Source organism: Rattus rattus, chromosome 6 (genome assembly GCF_011064425.1).
Source record: "Rattus rattus isolate New Zealand chromosome 6, Rrattus_CSIRO_v1, whole genome shotgun sequence".
In the NCBI taxonomy this organism is placed as follows: Eukaryota; Metazoa; Chordata; class Mammalia; order Rodentia; family Muridae; genus Rattus; species Rattus rattus.
Window position 1 is genome coordinate 62811764 of NC_046159.1, and position 25234 is coordinate 62836997.

Below are 25234 nucleotides of genomic sequence, written 5' to 3' on the forward strand. Positions count from 1 at the left end.
GAGGGAAGGAAACCCATGTTCAGGAAGAGACTGCACCCTGCTTAGGCTGTGTCGTAGCTGTTTGTCAAACTGTTGGGATCCATCAGTTAAAACGTATTAGCCTAGACTTAAAAGAAAGGCAGGAAAGAAAGGGACAGGACATATCATAGCGGTCGCTCTGGTAAGGTCAGAATGTCTGAGAAAGGCATGGGTTGTAGAGCCCGCAGGAGCTGCTACACCACATTATGGGGAATGGATCATTAGCTGTCAGTCTTTCAGTCAAGTGCTCGCTGCTGTGTCTCCTGTGTATAATTTGCATAGACAATGGTGTAAGTACAAGGCTGTATTTACTGTTTGATTTTTTTTTTTTTTCTGTCTCTAGCCTCTTGACCTTTTGACACCTGGCCCGGCCTATTTGTCCTGCTGGCAGGTGGCACAGTCACTCTGTGTGAATGGTTTATCCCTCCTGTATTCTGTGTCTGCTCTGAGAACAGCCATGCTGTTGCTGGTGGTCAGGGTCTGGGCTAAGTGTGTTCGGGTTCGTAGTCTCTTACGAAGGGGATTGAAACAAAGACACACTCAGATTGCAGAAGGAACAAGGGAGCTTTATACAATGGAGAATGACAGAACAGGCCCGATTCACTGGCAAGGCGGACTGCATGAGTGACGATTCTGAAGGGGCTGACTACTGTTGCAACTTCCCTTGGAGAGGAGGAGGGGTTGGGCACTAGGAGCACAGTTCTGGGCAGTTCTGTTTTACTTGACAGCTTTCAAGTTATATAACCATTTCTCTACCCATCTGATTTTAATTAGATACATATCCAGTTAGGCATGACATGGTAAATAAAGTTCACTTTGAAGACCATTTGCCTGATTGCACATGTAATGTAGTCCAAACCAGCTCAGGCCAGAATGTGGATCTGTACCCAGACCCAACCCAACCCAAGTATGTTTAAATAGGATCTCTAAGATTGATGGCCATTGAAGTAAGAAGAAACTTACTGTACTCAGAGGGATCTCTGTGCAGCTCAGTGCATGCAGGGGTCCTTTGTTGGTTATGCATTCCTAGGTTTAGAGAGGGCTATGTGTGTGTGCATGGTACATGTAGGTAAAAATGGTTATCAGGCTGCCAGGTGAATTATTAGAGGGGGGTGTGGGTAGTCCAAACCAAGCGGAGTTCCAGGTTGCTAAGCTATTCTCTATGCTTTCCTATCTCACTGTGACAGACCTCTAGACCCCACCCCGTCAGTTGACTCACCAGCTTGTACTCTGAATATGACTGGGCCGTAGTGACAGGCACTTAGAAGTGGGCGGGCACTCTCCACAGCTGTCCTCAACAGAGTTGTGGCAGACATTGTGAAACCTGAGCATCTTCACATGGAGATGTAACTAAAAGCAGGGGGCTTGGCAGGTAGTAGCACAGGTAAATGGAGTGATAATTGGTTTCAGGTTTTCTGATTATTCAGGAAATAATCCCTGACCACTGACCTTGGCTTCAGAAGGCTGTGCTGGTGCTGAGACTGTTATATTCTTTTTTTTTTTTTTTTTTTTTTGGTTCTTTTTTTTTTTGAGCTGGGGACCGAACCCAGGGCCTTGCGCTTCCTAAGCAAGCGCTCTACCACTGAGCTAAATCCCCAACCCCGAGACCGTTATATTCTGTATAAGCAATAACTCCTTTCTGCGGTAGACAAATTTGCCAGGTAGAAATGTAGACCAAGGCTTCATGTATCATTTGATCTTTAAAATTGTCACAAAAAACAACCCCCCCCCATATACACACACAAGCCCACAAAAACAAAACAAAACACAAAAGCACTAACTCTGGTCAAGTCAGCTAGGTTGGGTCTGTGGCAGTTATGGTCTGACCTATGCATCATGGTATCTCAATATCTCCTGCTTCTTTAGCCATGTGATACACAATGGTGAGACAGTGAACCTAACTCCTCATGGTCTATGTAACCATTCAAGAATACATTTTGAATACTTTGAATCCACTTTCAAACTCAGGACTGAGAGTTTCCAAAATTGCCTTCAGTGCTCATTGGCCTCTTCCGGCAGGCCGGCTTGTTCCAGGCTCACTGGCAGGTGTTGAGAAATGTATCTGTGGGGTTTCTGAACCAGGACACTGGAATTTCGGCTTTCTTATCTCTCCCACGCATGCTGGCTTTCTTGCTTTCCCTCTATGCCTGTCTTACTTTTCCCTTTATTCTCTTTTTGGTCTGAAAAGTATTTTTCCTTCTCTGGGAACTGCGTGGCACGTAGCCAGCCTTAGGGCTTCCTTCTTATTCACACACCAAAAATAACTTTTAAAAATCCCTTTTCGTTGTCTTGACCATTTTGGGGAAGCCTCCGCTCATGTAGCATTAGTCTTCCTGACATTGTTTTTGTGAATCTTGATACTCTGGTTTTTTCTTGGTTATGGTTTTTCTATGGTTTCTTGGCTCCTCTTTTTGTCCCTTTACACTTAAGCGTGTAAAGTTGGACTGCTTCATGTCTGTAAGCTGTAAGTTTCCAATGTGAGCAGTAGGCCATAGGATACACTCTTAGTGCTTGTTTTTCCAGCAGGTATTAAATGGCCAGTGGCGATAGTTTGTCCTTGAACTGGAAGAGTTCAGCTATACCGGCTCTGGCTAGGGAAGGCATAGGAATCCCTAGAATTTAGACGTGGCCTCACACACACCCTTGTGGGAGGCAGCTGCATAGATAGTAATCAGTGAAAAATGGGGAAGAAGCCACAGTGCCTTAAGGAGTCCCGGAGATAGAGGTACGGCTAACTCGGGTAGGAGTAGAAGTAGTGCGTTAAGAGTAAAACCGCAGTGACCAACGGAGAGGCCAGGAACCCTGGTGACCACATGCTCAAAGTTCTGAGACCTTAGCAAAGCACGTGGGTCCTTTGTGGCCAGAGTGGAACCAGTAATGAGGAGGTGGGATCTACAGGCTTAGGCTTCTTTGCAACAGCCCGGTTTCCCAGTGGCCTGCCACCATTCTGGAGCCTGTGATGGCTGTGCCTGAGCATGGGGACCCTGGAGCCTGTGATGGCTGTGCCTGATGATGGGGACCCTGGAGCCTGTGATGGCTGTGCCTGATGATGGGGACCCTGGAGCCTGTGATGGCTGTGCCTGATGATGGGGACCCTGGAGCCTGTGATGGCTGTGTGAGACAGTCGTGGGCCTGGTGTTATCTTAGCCATCTTCTTAAAGCATTCTGTGTGCCACCCAAGAATTTTTAGCTTTATTTTGACAGAATCTTAAAACATACACAAAGTTGTAAGAATCATACCTGGAACTCCCATGTACCCGGAATATTTATATTTTTTGCTTTATTATTTTCTTTTTCTATACATTCTTACATATGCATATAAACATTTTATGATTACCTGAGGTTTAGTGTCCCTATACTGCTAAACACATGGATGTGTTTGCTCTAATAACAAGGGTATTTATTTATTTATTTATTATTGTTTGTTTTAACAGTTTTTGTATAACTGGGTAAAAGGTGGCTCACACCTTTAATTCCAGTACTTGGGGGGATGGAGGTGGGCATAAGCAGGTGGATCTCTTGAGTTTGAGGCCAGCCTGGCCTTACAGAGTGAGTCTAGGACAGCCGGAGTTACGTAGAGAAACATCGTCTCGAAAAACCAAAATAACCAATTTGTATCTGTAAACGTAAGTGTGCCCATGGAGGCTAGAAGGGGTGTTGGATCCCGTGGAGCTGGACAGGTATTTATGAACCACCAGATGTGGGTGCTGGGATTTGAACTCTGGTCTTAAGCAACAAAGACTCTTTAACTGCTGAACTGTTTCTTCAGCCCCTAAATCGGATTCTGTAGTTCTGACCGTTGCCTTTTGGAGGGGCCATGCCAAGGACTAAACCTAGGGCCTTGCACGTGCTAGTCATGTGACTCCCCACTGTGCTTCAGCCCCAGAAGCCGTTTCTTAATCTAATTACAGTGATCCAGGTCAAGATTAGGATGGACCAAGCATTATCCTGTCCCTGTTGCTATTCAGATTGTATCTGTAGGGCACCTGCTGTTTTCCCCTAGTTAGAGATCTAACCTGTAAACATGGATTCCATTTACATAAAATGGAAGAGGCTCTTTCTTGATTGTAGGCTTTGTGAGAACACTTCAGGTGGTTTGTAGAACCCAGCAGTTTTCTTACCTGATCATTTCCCCATGAATAGACTCAGCTTCTACATTTTGGTAGGCGTTGTCTGAGTTGTGAGTCCTCTGTCCCATCCGGGCCTTTGTGTCATTGTGGCCGTATTGTAAAGGTAACTGTAGTGATTAGATTAGGAAATACCTTGGACCGTAAGGCACGCCTTAGGTCTTGAGGACTTTTCTAAAGAGGTTCCTTGGACTCTGGGTCTATACCGAATAAAAAGGAAGAGTCAGCTAAGAGTCAGCATTCCCCTCTCTGCGTGTCTGGTCTTCTAACATGTAAGCCAGTGAGGATCACACCTTTAGTGCCACAGCTGTGTGAGATCCTGCCATCAAACAGTAAGTACCTGTGGTGGGTTGTTCCCACAGGCTGAGCCAAAAGCAACCCCACTCCCTCTTCTTAGGTAGCTTCTTGTCAGTTAATTCGGTCACAATGATGTCATTAATGTTGAGTTGTAACATTGGTTAATTGTTAATAGGTTGGTTAAGGTGTTGTCTTCACTAAAATTCCCCCATGTAGCTGGCAACTTTTTCCACTGTGAAAAAACAAACAAGTAGAAAGAAAGATCTTGAAAGTTTAACAGTTTCAGAGGATTCAGACAATAGCCACTTGGCTTGGTCACAGTGTCTGAGGCACCATCACGGTGAGCAACAGTGGCAGAGCAAAGGGGGCTCACCTCATGGAGCTGGGAAGCAAAGAAAAGGACTTGGGTCCCCTCTGACCTGCTCCCAGTTAAGCCCTAGCTCCTCAAGCCCATGGCTTCCCAGCAGTGCTGACTACAGAGCTAGATCACTGGACTGTACGCCAGCTGCCATGATCTTCGAGGATGTCAGTAGCTGTCAAACCTGTGTTTCACCAGGCTCCCAGCTACTGCTGCCCGTGCCCCGGAATCTGTCCTTCCTTCTAGGGTTTTCCTGGTCTTTGGTGGAGAGGAAGGACTCTTCTTTTCAAGGGATGAGTCTTGCAAATGTAATGTCTTATCGTTTTTCACCTTTCTTGCTTGTCCATGATGTCCTTTAGGCCACTTCAACCGCCCTTTCTTTCCCTTTCCTGTGCTTTCATGGGCATCAAGCATATGATTAATGGTTGATCCTGGGTGAGACGCCTGAATCTTTTCAATCAGGAACTCAAACACCAAGAGCCCAACTGGTTCTCATGGAGTGGGGTCAATCTCAATATGGGGGCAGGGCTAATCTCAATTTGGGGCTCAGTAGAATCAGCCATCAGGATTTCCCTCAGGCCTGGGGCTGTGTGTGCGGTATGTGAGCTCTTTCTCCTAACTTGAGAGAGGATTTAACAGGAAGAGAAGTGAACTGTGTTTCCTCCCCAGCAGGAGCTGTGACTGATCCCCATCCAGGTCTAGTGTGAAGGCTTTCCTTTTCACACCATTCCGTATAGGGGTTGGTTAGTTTTCTTTCCCTCCTAACATAAAAATAGAATAGAAAGGGCCTTGGAATGGATGGTTTTGTCTATCAGAAGCTTAAAGGATGTTGGGGTTTGATCTGAGCTCTCACAGGGCTGGTGGCACTGAGAACTCGACATAGAACTTCTTTGTGTGCTTGTGTGTATGCATACGTGTATGTGTGTGTGTGTGTGTGTGTGTGTGTGTGTGTGTGTGTGTGTGTGTATAAGGAGGTCAGAGGACAGCCCTTCTATCCCATATACCTAGAGCCTGCTAAGCTGGATAGTCGGCAAACTCCAGAGGATCGGACTACCCTTCTTCAGCTGAGATTATAAATTGGTAAAACCAGCTAAAGGGTGAAGGTTTATGAAGGTATAGACTGAGGCTCCCACAACATCCAGGAGAGAATTTGCAAGGAAAGAGGGGTTTGGAAGTATACCTGGATAGTGTGAATCAGGGTGATACTTTACAAATAGTGTGGTTTATGTTTTTCCTTTCCCCCCTCTCTGTTCTCTCTCCAGACAGGCTCAGAGCTCAGCCCAGTTGATGGACCTGTTCCAGGTCAGATGGACTCAGGGCCAGTGTACCATGGAGATTCAAGGCAGCTAAGCACCTCAGGGGCGCCCGTCAATGGTGCTAGAGAGCCTGCCGGACCCAGTCTTCTGGGAGCTGCGGGTCCTTGGCGGGTAGACCAGAAGCCCGACTGGGACGCTGCCTCAGGCCCTGCTCACACCGCTCGCCTGGAAGATGCCCACGATCTGGTGGCCTTTTCGGCTGTGGCCGAAGCTGTGTCCTCTTACGGGGCCCTTAGCACCCGGCTCTATGAAACCTTCAACCGTGAGATGAGTCGTGAGGCTGGGAACAACGGCAGGGCACCCCGGCCTGAGAGCTGCTCTGAGGGCAGTGAAGACCTGGACACGTTACAGACGGCCCTGGCCCTGGCGAGGCATGGCATGAAACCACCCAACTGCAACTGCGATGGCCCAGAGTGCCCCGACTACCTCGAGTGGCTGGAGGGGAAGATCAAGTCTGCGGCCATGGAGGGAGGGCAGGGGCGGCCCAGGCTCCCAGGCACTCTGCCTCCGAGTGAGGCTGGCCTTCCAGCCCCAAGCACCAGACCACTCCTTAGCTCTGAGGTCCCCCAGGTACCTCCCCTGGAGGGCCTGCCTCTGTCCCAGAGCGCCCTGAGCATTGCCAAGGAAAAAAACATCAGCCTGCAGACAGCCATCGCCATCGAGGCCCTCACACAGCTCTCCTCAGCCCTCCCTCAGCCTTCTCATTCCACCTCCCAGGCTTCTTGTCCACTCCCTGAGGCCTTGTCCCCTTCTGCCCCTTTCAGGTCTCCCCAGTCCTACCTCCGGGCCCCCTCGTGGCCCGTGGTTCCCCCAGAGGAACATCCATCCTTTGCTCCTGACAGCCCAGCCTTCCCTCCAGCAACTCCAAGAACTGAGTTTTCTGAAGCATGGGGCACTGACACCCCTCCAGCGACACCCCGGAACTCCTGGCCTGTACCTCGCCCGAGCCCCGACCCTATGGCTGAACTGGAGCAGCTATTGGGCAGCGCCAGTGATTACATCCAGTCAGTATTCAAGCGGCCCGAGGCCCTTCCCACCAAGCCCAAGGTCAAGATTGAGGCCCCCCCTTCCTCCCCCGCTCCAGCACCATCTCCTATTTCCCAGAGGGAGGCTCCCCTGCCATCTTCAGAGCCTGACACCCACCAGAAGGCCCAGACAGCGCTTCAGCAACACCTTCATCACAAGCGCAACCTGTTCTTGGAACAGGCCCATGATGCCTCCTTCCCTACTTCCACAGAGCCTCAGGCTCCTGGTTGGTGGGCCCCACCAGGCTCACCTGCCCCGCGGCCTCCTGACAAACCACCCAAGGAAAAGAAAAAGAAGCCCCCTACTCCAGCTGGAGGTCCTGTGGGAGCAGAGAAAACCACCCCTGGGATCAAGGCCAGTGTCCGAAAGCCCATTCAGATCAAGAAGTCCAGGTCCAGGGACATGCAGCCCCTCTTCCTGCCTGTTAGGCAGATTATTCTGGAAGGGCTAAAACCCCAAGCCTCCGAAGGACAGGCACCTACACCTGCCCAGCTCCCCGTCCCGCCCCCCGCCTCCCAGGGTGCTGCCTCCCAGAGCTGTGCTACCCCTCTACCCCCAGAACCTTCTCTTGCGCTGTTTGCACCTAGTCCCTCTGGGGACAGCCTGCTGCCCCCTACTCAGGAAATGAGATCCCCCAGCCCCATGGTAGCCCTGCAGTCAGGCTCCACTGGTGGCCCCCTTCCCCCTGCCGATGACAAGCTGGAAGAGCTCATCCGGCAATTTGAGGCTGAATTTGGGGATAGCTTTGGGCTTCCTGGCCCTCCTTCGGTGCCCATTCAAGACCCTGAAAACCAATCAACATGTCTCCCAACTCCGGAGAGCCCTTTCGCCACCCGCTCCCCCAAGAAGATCAAGATTGAGTCTTCAGGGGCTGTGACTGTGCTCTCAACCACCTGCTTCCATTCAGAAGAGGGAGGACAGGAGGCCACTCCCACCAAGGCCGAGAACCCACTCACACCCACCCTCAGTGGCTTCTTGGAGTCACCTCTTAAGTACCTAGACACACCTACGAAGAGTCTGCTGGACACACCTGCCAAGAAGGCCCAGGCTGAGTTCCCCACCTGCGATTGTGTCGGTAAGTCCATTCGAGTGTTAGAGGACATGGAGCAGCCTGGTGGGCAGACCCTTTACTGAATGCCTACCACTGTGCTATGTCCTGGGAAACAAGCTGACAGGCAAGTGGGAAAAACCTGACGGAAACTGGTACCAATGTAACTGAAGCCCTCCCTGGGGAGGCTGTCTTCCTTTCTTTCCTGTTGGTGCCATAAAATACTCAGCTAAAAGCAATTTAAAGGGAAACAAGTTTACCTTGGCTCACAGTTTAAGGGTGCAATCTGTCATGTCAGGGAAGTCAAAAGAGAGATGGGCGTTTGAAGCAGCTGTGGCAACCACAGTGCGAGATGAATGTACACTGATGCCCTGCTCCCTTCTCTCTGTTAACATAATGAGAATGTCAGCCAGAAAATGGTGCCACCCACAATCTGTTGGCCTTCTTCCTCAGTTTACACTCCCTTCCCACGCCCATGAGGTCTGTGTCCTGGGTCATTCTAGATTCGGTGAAACTGACCTCACAGAGACCTTGCTGCAGGAGGTGGTGTCTTTGCATGGGCCATCAACTAAAAAGGAACTGTTCTGGGAGTTAGGAGTGCCTGGGGCTGAAAGTAGGATTTGTTTGGAATCCTTTTGGCCTAGCAAGAGCACAGAGGTGGCTTGAAGTGGTGGACAGGAGTCAGGTCAGTCAGGACCCAGTGACCAATGTCAGGACTTGATCCTAAGAAGAGTAGTGGGTTCCCGAGGGTTTGAAAGCAACTGATGTCTTTGTTATCTTATGCATTTTCAAAACTTGTGGAAAGAGAGAGACTATCCAGGAAGAATAAGGAAAGTGCCCCAAGCTATGCAAGAAAATGTACGTGCCTGAGAGGGAGGGAGGTGGAGGGAGCAGAGGGATGATGGTTCTAGAGGCGGTATTGGTTGGGTCTTGGCCATGGCAGTGTTCTTCAGGGCAGGTTTGGAGAGGAATGTGCACTCTGGTTGTCTAGGCCCGCATTTGCAGTGGCTGTGCAGCTGGCGGTAACGTGTGCATGGGTTCTGACATGGTTAGATCTAGGCTGTGTGTGTCCCTGTGCCACAGGTCAGCATCTAAAGAGCCCATCAGTTTCTAGGCCTTGCCCTCGGGTGCCTTAGAACCAGCACCATAGATTGACAATCTCAGGGACGGTCCTTGGTGTGGTGGCAGCCCTGGATCTGCCCTAGCTTCTGTGTCCTGCTGCTTTAGAGAGGCCTGCAAATGGCACATGCAGTTTGGGTGTTGACAGAACACACAGATGTGCTCATGGTATGTCACTGATTCTTTGACTGTGTGATGCACAAAGGCTGCTTTCCTTTTTGTAGGTGCTTGTCCCAGTTAGAGTCTGGACTTTCATTCTTTCCAGTTACCCCAGACTCCAGGGTAAAAGACTAGGGGGGCATGATAGGATTCACTTGTGCCCTGGGTTTTTCAGGGGTGAATAAGTGCCAATCATTAGCTCTGTTCCTTGCTAAAGATGACTCTAAGGTCTGGCTGTGAAAACCTCCTGATCCCATGTTCAGCTCACACAGATTCCTCCTCTTGTCCTATGTGTGTGCATGTCTGCCTCACCTGCTTGAATGTAGTGCTCTGATCTCCTTAACTAGTGCTTAGGACTAATCGGTCCTAAATAAACGTGTTATGTGTTAAATCTCAGGATATCGGGATTGGTCAAGGCTATTTTTAGAATCTGAATTCCAGCTCCATCGCTCACTGCCTGAGAATACTTGGGCCCTTCTCCACACTTTAAGTTCACTTTTAGAGGGAGATGGCCCAGTATAGGACGCTGCCGAGAGCAACAATAGTATTCATGGACCTCGGCTCAGCTCCAGACACCAGAGCAAGCGCTTCAGTCACTGCCTCATTTAAACCATAGAATAGTTACGTGATGTGAGGGCTATAGCTGGCTGCACTTTAATGCGAGGGAGCAAAAGTCAGGTTAAATACTTTTCCAAGGTCACAGAATGATGGAACTGAGAATTGAACTTGAGGGTCTTGAGCTCTTCAACCACCATGTCGTTCTGTTATTTTTCCCTTAATTTTGTGTGTGTGTGTGTGTGTGTGTGTGTGTGTGTGTGTGTGTGAAGCAGGGGAAGTCAGAAGACAGTCTAGTTTTTTTTTTTTTTCCTTTGTTAAGTGGGTTTCAGGGATCAGATTTGGGTCTTCAGGCTTGCTTGCACTACGGACGTTACCACTGAGCCATGTTGTGACTGAAACTAGTTAGCTGAAGTGCAAGCCCCACCTAGGACAAACAGCAGCAGGATGGAGGGGTTGGCTCTCTCCGTGGGGAGGGCCCCAGGCTCCCTTTGTGAGAGGACATCCAGTATTGTGTTAAAAGCATCTAGTGCCCCGGGTCTAGAATGGTTCTTTTCAGCTTCACTGGGTAGACTTTCTGAGTCTGTCTCCGGTTTTCTAACAAGAGCCGTGACAGATGAGAACGTCTCCCACGTTCCAGAAATTTATCCCATACTCTCAGTAGGCAGATTTTTGCAGGTTCATATAAGTAGTTTGCAGGGATGTAAGGTGAGACTTGGCAAACCATTAAAGATTCATAATAAATGTGTAAGAGCACTTGCTCCTCTTAGAGGAGTTGGGTTTGGTTATCAGCGCCTACATGACAGAGGTTCAAACCCATCTCTGTTAGTTACTCAGTTCTAGAGGGTCTGACCCCCTCTTTTTGCCTCCCTGGTTACCAGGTGCACACCTGGCACATACATAAATGCAAACACTTACACACAGCATTTAAAAAGAAAATATGTCCTAGAACATAGTACAAGAAACTTAAATACCATGAGCATTACCCATACATGAGAATTACGGAGCAAGATATGGGCACACACCTGTAATTCCAGCACCTGGGAGACTGAAGTAGAATCATGAGTTTGAGTCCAACCTGGGTTACAATAAGAAGTTATGGGCTAGTTGGTGCTATATATAGAATCACTGTCTTAAAAAAAAAAAAAAACTACTATAGTTGTCTTAGGTATTGAATGGGGTATACTAAGTTTGTTCTCTAAATCTTGAACACTAAAATTAAAGGCAGGCATGAAATTTCAAAAATTGATCTAGACAGTATGGAAGGCATTGGCTCTGAGAAGTGGTGTGATCATTACTGTTGGGTGTATGGGTGTTGAAATATTTCTAATATTTTGAAGTTTTCATTGGAGATAGCCTGTTTGCTCTTAACCCTGTTTGCCTGTGACCCTTGGCAGAGATGGGCAGGGCACTGGGCTGCAGGGACTGCTGTGTCCCTGTGGTGTTTGTGCTCAGTAATGGAGAAATGCCCAGAGGAGAAAGATTAGGACAGAATGAACAAAAGGACATTTTAGTGGGAAAAGCATCCTTTAAGACCTCGTCATCATTTCATAGATGAGGAAACAATCTGTGTTAGCTTTTAATGGTTGTCTTAATGTATCTGAGGGGCAGCCAACAGGAAGCCATGGGGACTAGCACAGAGCCCAGGCAGGAGGGTTAGGTGTGGGGGTCAGGGAAAGACAGTGCAGATTTCATAGTGCATTTTAAGCATTTTAAGCCCGTCATCCTGCCTAAAGTGGCTACAGGAAGAACATCTTTGCCTGGCCAGGGTGGAAGCGAGGGGGAAGGAATGACATTGTTTAGCAGATGTGGCTGGTTACAGTGTAACCTAAGCAGGGACAGTCCCGAATGGAGAAAACTAATTTACCTTGGTTTGTAGTCATGTAGAGTCCGTTTCCTGTAGCTTTCATTTTGTGAAATTTTGTCCCCTTCCCTCGCATTCATTTTGATATGATTTTCTTAAATTTTCTTTTAAACAATAGCGTATTTGGATAAAGTGGAGACTCTGGTCCTAAGTTAGGAGGGTATCAGAACTTCCTGGTAGGGGTGAAGTCTGAGTTTTAGAGGATCATGGAAGGTAAACAGGGATACCGTTGCTAAGGAAATGCCAAGGAAGGGCTGTGAGTATCAGGGAAGTGAAAGGGCATGCAAAACCACTGGAAATGTAAAGAGAGAGGAGAGAGAAACGCTCTGGTGTGGCTGGTATGTTAACTGGGAGTGGCAGGAGAGCAGTTTCAGGGAAAGGAGGGGTGATTCTAAAAGCAGAGAAACCAGTTTACAAGCTCAAGCAAGTAATTGTGGGTGCCTGGGTTAGGAGTGAATGCCAAAGGCCAGGCATGGTGGTGCACACCTTTAGCCAGCACTCGGAAGGCAGAGGCAGGTGGATCTCGGAGGTTAAGGCCAGCCTGGTCTCCGTAGCAAGTCCCAGGACAGCTAGGACTCTGAAGAAACCCTGTCTCTAGATGGGTATAGATGGGTAGATGGGTAGATGGGTAGATGGGTAGATGGGTAGATGGGTGGGTGGGTGGGTGGATGGATGGATGGATGGATGGATGGATGGATGGATGGATGGCCAGAATTTTTAGAAGAAAAAAAAAAAGGTAGTTGATGGGTAGGAAGGAGGGAGAAAGATGGACAGAACTTCAACAATGGTCCGGTAGGGAGGAATGGAGGAGGAAGAGCAATTGACATGACTCCTGGGATTTCAGGTTGGGACCCGGGTGTGGGGTAGAGAACTACCAGCCTTGCAGATGTGCGGGAGAGACCCAAGACTGAATCCACGAACTAGAGACATAGCTATAAGTGATGGTGTTTGTGGTTGTGGTCATTTCCAGGCTAAGTGTGTGGATCAGTGAGAAGCCTGAGAATAGAGAAGACCAGTGTTTAGGGGAGAGGGCTCAAACTGGAGGCAGAGGTCATGTGGGAAGGCATGGAGGAAAAGGCAACTTAAAGCCCCAGGGAAGCTATGCACATCATACCCAGTCAGTCAACGTTCAATGCTGGAGCTTCCCTGGCTGATGTGTGCTCATCTTCACAGTTAAAGCCTGTGTTTCTTGATAGCAGGATCGTCTCTTGTAGTTCTGAAGCCTCCTAGACTGGCAGGTACCCTATGTATTTTGGGTTAACTGGTCAACCTTATTCCACCTCCGTATTTCATCAGAGATGTGCGATCAGCATAAGTATAACCTCTTCACGTTCTATCTTTGTGGTCAGCTAATGGGCCTATTATATAAACGTACTTAGACCAGCAGCAGGTCACCTGATCAGGCTTAAGAATCCTGTAATCCTGATCGTGGGCAGGTCCTGCCCCCTACTGTGGACTTACGCTCTCAGGAAGTGTCATGCTAGAGGATCTTATTGGCTGCATAACATTGCATTAAAAAGCAAAGACCTTGCAGAGATTTCTAGGAAAGAGGCAAAAGTGCAGATGATCTTATGTGCTCTGGTCTCTGTGTACCACTGTCACGTCACGAAAGCAGTGCTCACTGTCCCCATGTGTATTCTGCTCTTAGCTTTCCCCACTGGGAGAGTGGAGGCCCTCGTGTCTATTACAGTGTGTGTGTGTGTGTGTGTGTGTGTGTGTGTGTGTGTGTGTGTGTGTGTGTGTGTGCATGTGTGCATGTGTACGCACTCGCACGCTCTTATGCCACAGAATGCATGTGGTGGTCAAAGGACAACCAGTACTTGCTTTTCTTTCTGCCAGGTGGGTCTTGGGGACCTAACTCCGGTTGTCAGGCTTCAGCAAGGGCTTTGCTCGCTTTCCATAGCGTGTGTATAGAGAGAGAGGGGAAGAGGGGAAGTCAATCAGAAGCTGAGGGTCCTCCTTCATTATGAATAGTTTCATTTGCCTATTGCTAATGATAGAAAAATGCATTTTGTTTCTCCCTCCAGCACAGTAGGAGTGGAACAGAGCCTTCTTTCTGTCGTTAGTGTTAGATGAAGGGCACAGGGTTAAGGAAAATACCAGAGCCATGTAGGAGGCGATCTCTGAAAAGCAGTATGTTGCTCTCCTCAGCTGTCCCCCTGAGGAACTTCAGAAAAGAGAGAAGAAACCTCACCTTATTGTTTCATTGTCTAATGTGAGATGAGAAAACAGATTTTTCTTTAAGAAGGGTTATTTCTCTCTTCAATGGAGAAGAAAGGAATATCACATGGGACTGAAAGGGAAAAAAATTGTGACCTAATATCCATTTAGCAAAATATTCCTTTTCCGAAACCCGCTCAGGGAGCCCAAGGGAATACAATAGGAGGAGAAAGTTTCCTCGCCTGAACACAGGGCTAGCATTGATCTTAAGCCGCAAGTGCCAGGGCTTGTCTGCCAGCATAGCAGCATGCTCAAAGAACAGTAATGCAGTGCACAGCATGGGGTGTTGGGGAAACACTCCTGGGGCCTCAGGAACCCCACAACTTAGAAACTAGAGACCAGCTGTGGAGAAGGGCAAAGTGGGGAGCTCACTTGAAAGACTTGATGCCCCAGCATTTGGTAGAGTAAGTTCTTGGCTCTGGTTGGCTGGCAACAAGGGAAACCAGACACCAGGAGCCAGCTCTGTAGGTGAGACCCGGCAGTGTCAGACTGAGGTCATTGTGTAGAGAATAATATTCACTGAAACTCCAGACGAAAGTTCTACCCAATGTGAGGCTTTTTACAACTGGATGAAATAACAAAGTACCCAGAGTCGGTCCCCACCAGACAGAGCTTCTAACCCACCCTCAACACACAGAGGTAGAGAATTAGAGGCAATACTCCGTCAAATATACACCTGGAGGTGAAACTCCTGCACAGCTCCCGTCCCCCTCCAGCCCACCGAGCTGACTTCTCTTGCTTAGTTATCTAAGGGAAGATATTTGAGCAGTGGCTAAGTAAACAAGGGTAATGTTCTGTTTCGGGCAAATGAGCCTAGAACCATGGTTTTAATAAAAAGGAGGGCTACTTTGTCCCTCTCTTGATTTGAAGATATTTTGGGTTGTCAGAGTATGTATAATACCGCTGACAACCATAGATACTGCTAAACCCCAGCCACATAGTACAGCTTACGACAAAGAAGTATTCACTCCACAGTGTCCATTGCAAAACGGTATAGAAGCTGCAAGTGGACGCCTTGGGCATACGTTTCCCCCATCAAAGATTACTTAACACTGAGGCCGGTGACATCCGCCTATAATCCTAACTGCTCTGGTGCCTGAGGTAGGAAGAGCAAAAGTTCAAGATCTGATTAGAGTGATATCAAGGCCAGCCCACATAGTGTTGCAAGACTCCATCTCAGAACAAAAGGCAAAAACAGGTGTGCAGGGGGCACAAACCCAAACTGTGGGAGTGCTACGAAAGGGTACCTGTGGAGTGTGTACCTCACAGAGGCATTTTCAAAAAATGCGAGTCCTACAGGACAGTAAGAATGCAGGGCAAACCATTGTGGCCACAGGCCTTTAATCCCAGCACTCAGGAGGCAGAGACAGGTAGATCTGAGTTTATTCCTGGGGTTCAAGGTAGCCAGAGTGGTGTAACGACTTAAACTGATGCAGGCTCAACTCTGCATCCCTCCCAGAAAGTAGTGCCCGTCTTTGCCACTGTGATATGTGATAGAATCTCATTGTGCCTTTATGCGCACCTCCTTAGTGGCCAGTGAAGTTGAACGCTTGCTTTTCCACATGCCGTCTTTGGTAAAGGGCCCGTGTGAGGCTATTGCCCTGGTTCTCTCACTGATTAGTAAAGGTTTTTATGTTGGATATATATATTGCAGCTCTCTGAGTAGAGTGTGGAAATATTCTTGAGTGACAGAGATCAATGGTTAAGTCATCATTTACACATGTAAAGGACTCATTAAGACATGTCCACCATGCAGGAAGGCAGACTTTCAGGGGCTGCACCAAATAACGATAACATGGGGAGGTTGTGCTGGGAAGGGACTAGCAGTTAATGCCAAATGCACTCAGATGTAGAGACTAACTGATGGTTCTTCTAAACAAAAGCTTTAAGCATGGTGGGTATGCTTGCAATCCCAGCACCTGGGAAGTAGACACAAAGAAAGATTCAAGGTCATCCTTGACTACAGATGAAGACTGAGGACATTTTTATTTTATGTATATGAGTACACTATAGCTGTCTTTAGACACACCAGGACAGGGTATCAGATCCCCATTATGGTCTTGAGCCACCATGTGGTTGCTGGGAATTGAACTCAAGACCTCTGGAAGAGCAGTCAGTGCTCTTAACCACTGAGCCATCTCTCCAGCCCAGACTGAGGACAATTTAGGCTACACAAAGTTCCTCCTCAGAGAACAGAATGTCAAAATAAATACAATACAAAAGGTACTCTGTTTGAAATTTGTTATTTTAGGTTTTTTTTTTTTTTTTTCTCCCTTTTCTCCCTTTCTTCCCCTTTCCTTTCTTCCTCACTTTCTGGAAGGGTCTAACATATCCCTGGCCAGCCTGGAAATCACTATATAAACCAGGCTGGCCTGGAATTCAGAGATCTGCCTGCCTCTGCTTCCTGTCAAAGGCGTGTACTACGCCCGCCTGCTTACACTGACGTCTCCTAGTGCGGAGAGGGAAGTATATCCACAAGAACACCGTCAAAAAGCAAATGGTAAAGGAGATGGGAGAAGTCGATTCCTCTGTCTCCTGTGTGGGATACATATCGACCCGGGATCCCGCTAATAGGGATCTCGTTAATAAAAGCTACCTCTTGCTGTTACAAAAAAAAAAAAAAAAAAAAAGGAGATGGGAGAAATTCCAGAGGCTTCTAATTCCTCCCTCCCTAACTGTCCCCGTACTGTTAGCAAAAACATAACAGAGATTGTCCCAAGTTAGAGGTGGTATGGTGGTGGGGGCGGGGGGTGGGATACAAAACTCTATGGCAAAAGTAGGAAATATAAAAGTTAGAATGGACATGACACACCAAATGTCAGGAAACCAAACATGTTATAATAGGCTCAACTCCCCTAATGACTTTCAGGTTCATAGTTTTAGCTCCAAGAAGACTGTTAAACCCCAGCCTGCTGCGGGAAGCACGTGTGTTGACTGCTGATTCAGAGTACATTCAGCCTTGCAGAGCGGTGCCCCCTCCCTGGCCCAGAGGCACAGCATTACCTGCAGAGAGAAAGCCAGATGCAGCTCTTGCAAGGTGCTGTAATCCTGGCTACAGAGTTGTGTAATTCTGCAGGTGGCACTTGGCAGGGCAGGGAAATCTGAGTGTCCCGTCAAAAAGATGAGAGCTAGCTCGTCCCCTTCATTGTCACCTCTGCACTCAGGGTTGTGTGCTTCTGGATACTTGTTTCCTGTGGACTGGAAGTTAGGTCTGAATACGTGTTTAGCCTATGGTGAAACTCCCCGACACCCCACCCTCCCACCCTAGGGCCTCTAATTGTTCCCTGTTAGTGATATCATGGTAACAACCAGGTTAAGGCGGTGAGATTGGGTATTGCCATTATAGAATTACTTTGTCCCTTTTGCATCCAGCAATCGTCCTTGGGATTGCCAGATCCATCCTTGAATGGGTTAACTTTTCATTGTGATGGCAGACCAATGGTTTTGTCACTCCTCAGTCTTTTCTTGTGTTCAATTCCTGGGATTTTTCTGGATTTTAGCAGATTTGGAAAGCATTCTCTCTAGGTGAAAGAGTCCACTCACAGAATGATGTGTACTGCGTGATTCCACTTAGGTAAGATGTCTAACATAGTCAAACTTGCCGCTTCCCACTTTCTACACCCCTCTGACAGCCCTCAACTCTGTTCAATTAAAGTATCTTTAAAAAGATTGTGCTATGGCTCAGTAGTGAAACAGGAAATCACTATGTGTATAGTTAAGAGCGCTTACTGCTCTTCCAGAGGACCTACATTTGCATCCCAGCACCCATGTTGGATGTCACAATTGCCTGTAACTCTAGCTCCAGGACAGTTGAGTACCTCTAGCCTCCTTGAGTACTTGCACTCATACCCCCCCACACACACACACCCATTTTTCAGAGACCTTGATATTTAGCACCACACAAGTGGACACAGTGGACATGGTTGTGAGAAGTGGTGGTCTATTTAGCTCACATTGTTGTCTATGTATATGCTGGCTGACGCGTCTATTTAAACAAGTCGAAAAGCCTTTCAACAAACTCGATTTCAAGGATACAAAAGTGTCCCCGGGGTTTACAAAGCAGTTTCCCTTTTTGTAGTGCGGGCAGACCTTGCACAGGGAAACGGCTTTTCTGTGGTTGTCAGGAGAGGTCTCTCTGCATTCCTGGGTCATTGTTTCACCAGGAGAGGTTCTCCTCCAATGTTTACATTTAATGTGCACTTGCTACAGTTGCCTTCTTTTCCTTCAGCTTCTCCCAAGTTTCACTGGTTGGAAACTCCTTCCTGCCAGCTCCGATGCCCCTTGGACATGTCCCACCCGTGCCCACCTCAGGCGTGCTATTCGTACATGCTTGCTTTTTATAATAAGATGTTGGGAGTACATGTTGTTGTACTTTTTTGGCCTTAGATCTTGAGTTGGACCTTTCTCTGAGCCTGCCTGGCCCTTTGCAGTTAAGAGCACTTACTCTTTAAAGTCAGAGTAAAGAGCTGAGGGTTTTCACAGCTGCTAGAGGATTGAGGCTTTTGTGCTGTTTCAGTGAATAGATACTAAGTTCATAGTGATTTCCATAGTTTAGCTCTTGAATGCCCTTCAAGGGCCCATGTGTTGAAGGCTGGGTTCCTAACCTGTGGCACTCATGGGAGAAAGTGGAACTACTAGGAGGTGGGCCCTAATGGAAGGAGGTTAGGTGATTGGTGTCACACTTGTTGTGTGACAAAACTTTTCCTGGGGAGATGTAACACACTTGTCTACTTCACCCAGACAGGGATCTCAAGAAAATCAAAGTACAGATAACAGCAAAGTCTAACTTAGTGAAGCAATGAGTTTGTTGGAGTTACTTACAGGAGTATAGGTGAAGGGTTACTTAGAGGAACAGAAATTATTCTGACATCTGCATCCAAGGCCCCCACCCCAATGTGAGAGCTCACCAAAGCTGGGAAACCACACACAGCCTGCAGGCAGCTCAACAAGTTGGAGAGTGTCCTTTCTGAGTGACTCTTGTCTAAACCTCTTCCAGGCAGCTTGCCTGGTTATGCTTCTTCCAGGCAGCCAGTCTGGTCTGAGTCTTCTTCGTGGCACAATTCTGGCTCTTATTGCTTACTCTGGCTTGGAGGGGCCTAGTGAATCTGGTCAGTTTCAGGGACTTCCTGAAGCTATTTTGAGTTGCTTACCTTCCTACTTAGCATCCATGCAGGATGCATCTCCTTCCCCCTCTCTGCTTCCCAGCTGTCATAAAGAGAACAGCCCTTCCATGCCCTGCATTCCTGCTGTGATAGTCTGTGCTAGCAAAGGCCCAAACATCAGGGCCAAGTGACCACGGGCTAAAATCTTTTGACACCAAGCGCTAGAGCAAAACATTTCTCATTGTAAATTCATTATCTCGGGTGTGTAGGTCTCCATGGTGTTGAAAAGCCGAGCAACACATTAACCATTTGCAATTCAAATTAAGTATAGAATTTTTACAAAACTTTTGATATTAATAGTTGTATCTCTTAATACCAAGAATGTTAACGCCTAACTCAGGAACCTATAAAGCGTCCTGTATACCGATGACTATGTCAGGCAAAAATTGAGCCCGCGAAGTGGCTCAGCTTATTATGTCTGTCAACCCAAGCCTGACGCCCAGAAACCATGTAAAGGCAGAGAGAGAACAGACTCCATAACGTTGCCCTCCCACCCAACACTCGTGTTGACACATACGCATGCACACAAAATAAAATTTCAAAGCAAAAACTGTAAGATGAGATATTTATAGAACAAGGGGGTTTTATATGTGTACACACAAGCTTCATAATTAAACATGTGTCGGGTCAGATTTCTTTTCATAGAACCTTTTCAAAGAATGTTCACCAACATATGAAAACGTAACTCAGGAAGAGGGGCACACTTAAAAGAAGTGGTGGTTTTCAGACACACCTGGGCTGTGTTGTCACCCCGCTTCAAGTGGCTTCGGTTTCTCTTGGCGTCTAGGGTGTCTTCCCTGTGTTTAGGCAGCAGAGAAACCTGCCCAGCCGGTTTCCAAATCGACTTGGTTTGGGACAGAATTGTTGGGCCTAACTTTTTAACTGCACCTTGAATGTCTTTCTTCCGCCAACTGTGAGTTGAAGTTTTCTAATTTGGGGCAAAAGGTAGCCACCGAAGCTGCCCTGGTATCCAGTGGCTTGGCAATTCGTTACTTTGAATTTTCTCTGCATCGCAGAAGCTGGAGCGAAGCCCAGAAGTTCTGGCATATTCTCACATTCTGTTTGCTGTGTGCCATGATGTAGCTGTCTACTAGCACCTATAAAGAACGTTCAGACCACTGACTCCAACCCCCACGTTTTCAAGGCTGCTCTCCCAGACTCCCCCATGCACCCTCTGTCTGTCATCTTCTGTTTTCGTATGGTTCAAAATAGGGTCTATTTGGAGTAAGTCATTTTTTAACTGTGGTTGAAGCCATTCATAAATGCTGAGACCTTGGCATCTGATAGCTCATCTAATCCCGACTGTTCCGTAATGTGTAACTATCATTTAATTGCTCTAAGGCTTATGATGGTTGCGCAACTCCCTCAAAGCCTCCCAGTTGTTGTCAGACCCTGAACAATAGCAGCCTATTGAGCTCCTGTTATGCACCAAACACTGGGCTGAGCCTTTATTTTACACACAGAGTCATAAGGATTACAGAGGTTGGGGACATAACCATTGCTCCGTGTACTAGTAACAGTTACATAATAAAATGGATCCTCTTCTTGAGAACCTGATGTGTACAGGATGCTTTGGGAAATCCCAGTAAGGCCTTACAAGACACATAGCCAGCTGAGATGATGGCTTGGTGAGTAAAGTGCTTGCTGGGTAAGCACAAAGGGCCCACACTGAGGTCTGTAGGACCCACGTGAAAATCCATAGCCCTAGTGCCGGGGTGAAGGAGGCAGGAGCTCCTGGGCCAGCCAGTCTAGTCAAAATGGCAAGCTCCATGCCCAGTGAGATTCTCTCAAAAGATGGAGGTGTGGGTGGGGGTGCATGCCTTTAACCCCAGCACTTAGGAGGCAGAAGCAGGCAGCTCTGAGTTCAAGGCCAGCCTGGTCTACAGTTTCAGGGGGGCTAAGGCTACACAGAAAAACCCTGTCTGGAAAAACCAAGAAGAAAAGGGTAGGGGGATGGCTAGGTGTGGCTCAGTAAGTAAAGTGCTCTTGTGCACAAGGACTGGAATTTGGCTCCCTAGAACCCACGCCAATGCCAGGTGGGCATGGCAGTCTACCTGTAATTCTAATGCTCTGAAGGGTGGCCAGGGATCATGGAGCAAGGCTAGACTGGCCAAGTCTGGTTTCAAATTCAAGATTTTTGCCTCAGTGACTAAGGTATAGGTAGATCAAGAAAGATACTACTCACCTCAGGTCCTTGCACACACATACATGTATCTGCACATGTGTGAGCATGCACATGAGACACCCAGTGTAATACTTAGCTTCCACACATGAACATGCAGATGAGTGAGTGCACTCCCACGTATGCATGTAATACATATTAAAGAGAAGAAAAGAAGGTACCACTGTTCATGAGAAGACACGTAAGGGCTCGAGGGCCTGTGCAGTTGTTTGGTGCAGACTGTGGTGGTGTAAGGTTGGGTAGGGGTTGTGCTGAGATGGTGCGGCGTGGAGGTGCCATGGACAGCGTGTTGAAATTACGTGACGTCTTCTGTGTAGAGTCCTCAGCAGGAAAGGACCGTGAGCAGACTTCTGCTTGGGGAATGTGACTGATGCTATAGAAAGGAAGCCTTAGGATGTGGGAGACAGACAACTGTTGTAAAATTACAAAAATAAAATGCTGCTTTTATCCCGTACTAGGACTGGCACCACAGTGCCCCAAGATATCTGCTAGATGGCTTAAGTCTCAGTCAGCAAAGCCTCTCATCCGCTTCGCTCCATTCCATATCACACTGCCAAAGGCCTCTCTCCGAGCCTGGCAGCAATCTCTCTACCTATCTAGTTCCCAAGGCAGGTTTCCACCATGCCAGAAACACACATCCCAATTCCGCAGTGGCCCAGTGTCTGTAGCTGCACACTTTCTTACACTTAAATCGCTACATGAAAGAACACACAACACAATAACCTTTGATCCAATTGATATAATTGCCCACCTAAACATACAAAGCCCCGTACACATCCATCCCTTAAGAACATTCATAACAACCTGTAAAGGTACAGCCTCCACGTTGTCCCACGGCTAGTCTGCTGTCCCTCCTCTCTTCCTCCTTTCTATTCCAGTCTCCTCCTCTTCCTTTAAACTTTTCTCCCACCCTTTCTTTTTGTCCAATGACAGGCTTCCTTCTATCCTGTACCTGCCCTCGCCTGTATTTTACAAATTAAATGGGGAGAAGGTTCTGGTGAAGTCGCCTAAGTCCTGAGTACTTGACTAGGCAGCTGTCCTTGGGGCAGTGGAATTAGCATCAAAATACAGATAACTCCAGGGCAAACCACCGCAGACAGCTATTCTCCTGATCTAGGCCAGAGAGCAAGCAGTTGGACTGCAGCATCTGCTAAGCTGTACATAAACATAGCTAACAGCTCTTTCAAACAAAAATGGGGATGAGGCTGGACTCGATTAAGCTTGATATAACAATGTTACTAGCATCGGTAATAACTCATGTATGAGTACTTTATGTGTATGTTTGTACACGTGTGTATGTTATATGTAGAATTGGAAATATGCCCCCCAAATGCCTGGATTTCTGTACATCTAATTCCAGATGCTTAAAGTTCCACTGTAGTGTTCAGTACTGTTCAGTCCTTCGTGGTGGGACTGTAGACTCCCTCTGACCATTTCCCACTATGAGCAATATCATGAACATTTGTGTCCCATTCCTGTCTACTTTCCACCCTAATGCATAACCTTTCCTTGAGACAACTCTGTGTGGCCCAGGATACCCTAGAACTTGCTGTGTAGCCCAACCTGGCTTCAAACTCACAAGACATTTTTCTCACCCTCTTGAGTGACAAAATTACAAATGCATGCAGTCACACGTGGCTTGTGCTCAAATGCAAATACACCCAAACTCCCAAACATAAATTCTTTAAATTCTGTAATTGCTGGGTCGGACCAATGTGCACATGGAATTTGACCACGTGCTGCATTGCTCTTGGCCCTGCTGGTTTCCTGTGCTTCCTCCAGTCGACTGTCTTAGCAGAGGCTCTGATGGTGTGACCCACGGAAGAGGAAGAAACAGCTTTACATGTCCAAGCCACTTGTGATTCTCAGAGAATCATTCTCTCCGCTTCTTTTTCTCTTTGCTCACAGCCCTGGCTGAGCTGCAGTAGGGCCTGACAGTTATGTTCTAGATCTTTCTCCCTGTTTGTCTTCACCCGGACTTCTGATTGGTTTCTGTAAGGTTCCCTTTGCTAAAATTTATCATGGTCTACTGGATTTTATGTCATGTTTTGAGATATTCCCTACTCTGTGATTACTTTGAATAATCTTTTTTCATGCACTTGTATAATTTATTAAATTTATTTGTAGGGTGTGTGTGTGCACGAGTGTGCCCGTGTGTTGCCTGTATGTGTGTGTGCCTCTGTGTGTGTATGTCTGTGTGTGTGTTCATGTGAGTGTGGAAGTGTCCTCAGAGGCCAGAGGGCATCAGATAACCTGGAGCTGGAGTTACAGGCAGTTGTAAACTGCCTAACAAGGGTGCCAGGGGATGGGGTACAGGGGGGACAGTGAATGCTGGTCCTCTGGAAGAACAGCAAGTACTCTTAAATGCTGAGCTGTCTTCAACTCTAATTTTATAGGGGGAGTTGAGGGGTGGCTTTAAATTTCTAACTGTGAATCAAATAATTCTACCTGGTTGTTCTAAAATCAAGCGTTGAAAATGTCTTCCCTTCCTGGTGTGAAATGCCATCAGGAGAGATTCATGGGTAATTTTCTGACCAGCAGGGGCATCTGCTTTTTAAAAGGGAGCAGCCATGTATGGTGTCTTGTATCTATCTACCATAAAACAGAGTATGATCTTCTATACAAAATGAGTATGGACTTCACTTTTTAAATTTTTTTTATATTTTACATGCATGAGTGTTTGCCTACTTGTATGTCTGCACCACATGTATGTTTGGTGCCTATGGGAACATGAGAACATGAGAAGAGAACATGAGATTTCCTGGAACTGGAGTTACAGAAGGTTATGAGCTACCATGTGGATGCTGGGAACTGAACCCAGGTCCTCAGTAAAGCAGCAAGTGCTTTTAACTGCTGAGACACCTCTCTAGCCCCCTACAATCTTTTTTTAAAGAATTATTTTATATATGAGTACACTGTCGCTGTCTTCAGACACACCAGAAGAGGAAATCAATCCCGTTACAGATGGTTGTGAGCCACCATGCGGTTGCTGGGAATTGAACTCAGGACCTCTGGAAGAGCAGTGTTCTTAACCACTGAGCCATCTTTCCAGCCCAAAGCCCTCTAGAATTTTAAAACACTTCTTTTAACATTATACCCCCCTCTCTACATTATGAAATTGTGAGGTTTTGACTCAAAGGACAGCTTGCAAAGCCTTCACTTACAGTTCCATGAAAATGAATGCCTGCATCACCACCATATATTTTAAGACAGACCATGCCTGGTCCTTGGACTTCTCTGTCCCCTCCTATCCTTTTGTTGTTCCTGAACCCCCAGAAGCCATTGTCTTGACATTAGTAATAATGCATCCTTGCTTTTCTTTTGAGAGTGGCATTTTCATTGCCAGAGTGTCCTGTGTCATTTTGCCACCTCTGCGTGGACTTGTAAGCAAGTCAAGGCTACTCTTGGAATGTTTAAGTGGAGTCTAGCATTGCGGGTTCAGTTTTGGGCCTCCGTCCTTCACTGTGGTCTCGTGGTGGTAGGCTGTAGTAATGTAGGTGCTCATTTCTGGATGCATCCCAGCTGTGCCTACCTCATTCTGTTTATCCATTCCATTCACTGTTGCTGGATTATGAGTATGTGTTGGTCAGTGTGTGCTGCTATAACATAAATAACCACACACTAGACAGCTTAGACAAGCATTCTCACAGTTCAGCGGCTGAAAACTCTAAGGATGATCTGTTCAAAGATCCTGTAACTGGTGAGGGCTCCCTTTCTAGCTGGGATGTAGGCTCTTCCCTGATGTGCCCTCACTTAGTCCAGAGCATGGACAAGGAGAAGAGT

At 47.3% G+C, this 25234-nt stretch overlaps 1 protein-coding gene across 1 annotated transcript in view; it reads left to right on the top strand.

Moving 5' to 3' along the window:
- Tet3 (tet methylcytosine dioxygenase 3) overlaps positions 1–25234 on the top strand; it is a 93068-nt gene that overhangs the window by 44854 nt on the left and 22980 nt on the right. The window contains exon 4 of the mRNA XM_032906253.1: positions 6063–8217. Coding sequence (XP_032762144.1) covers positions 6063–8217 — 2155 coding nt within the window. The remainder of the gene's footprint in view (positions 1–6062; positions 8218–25234) is intronic.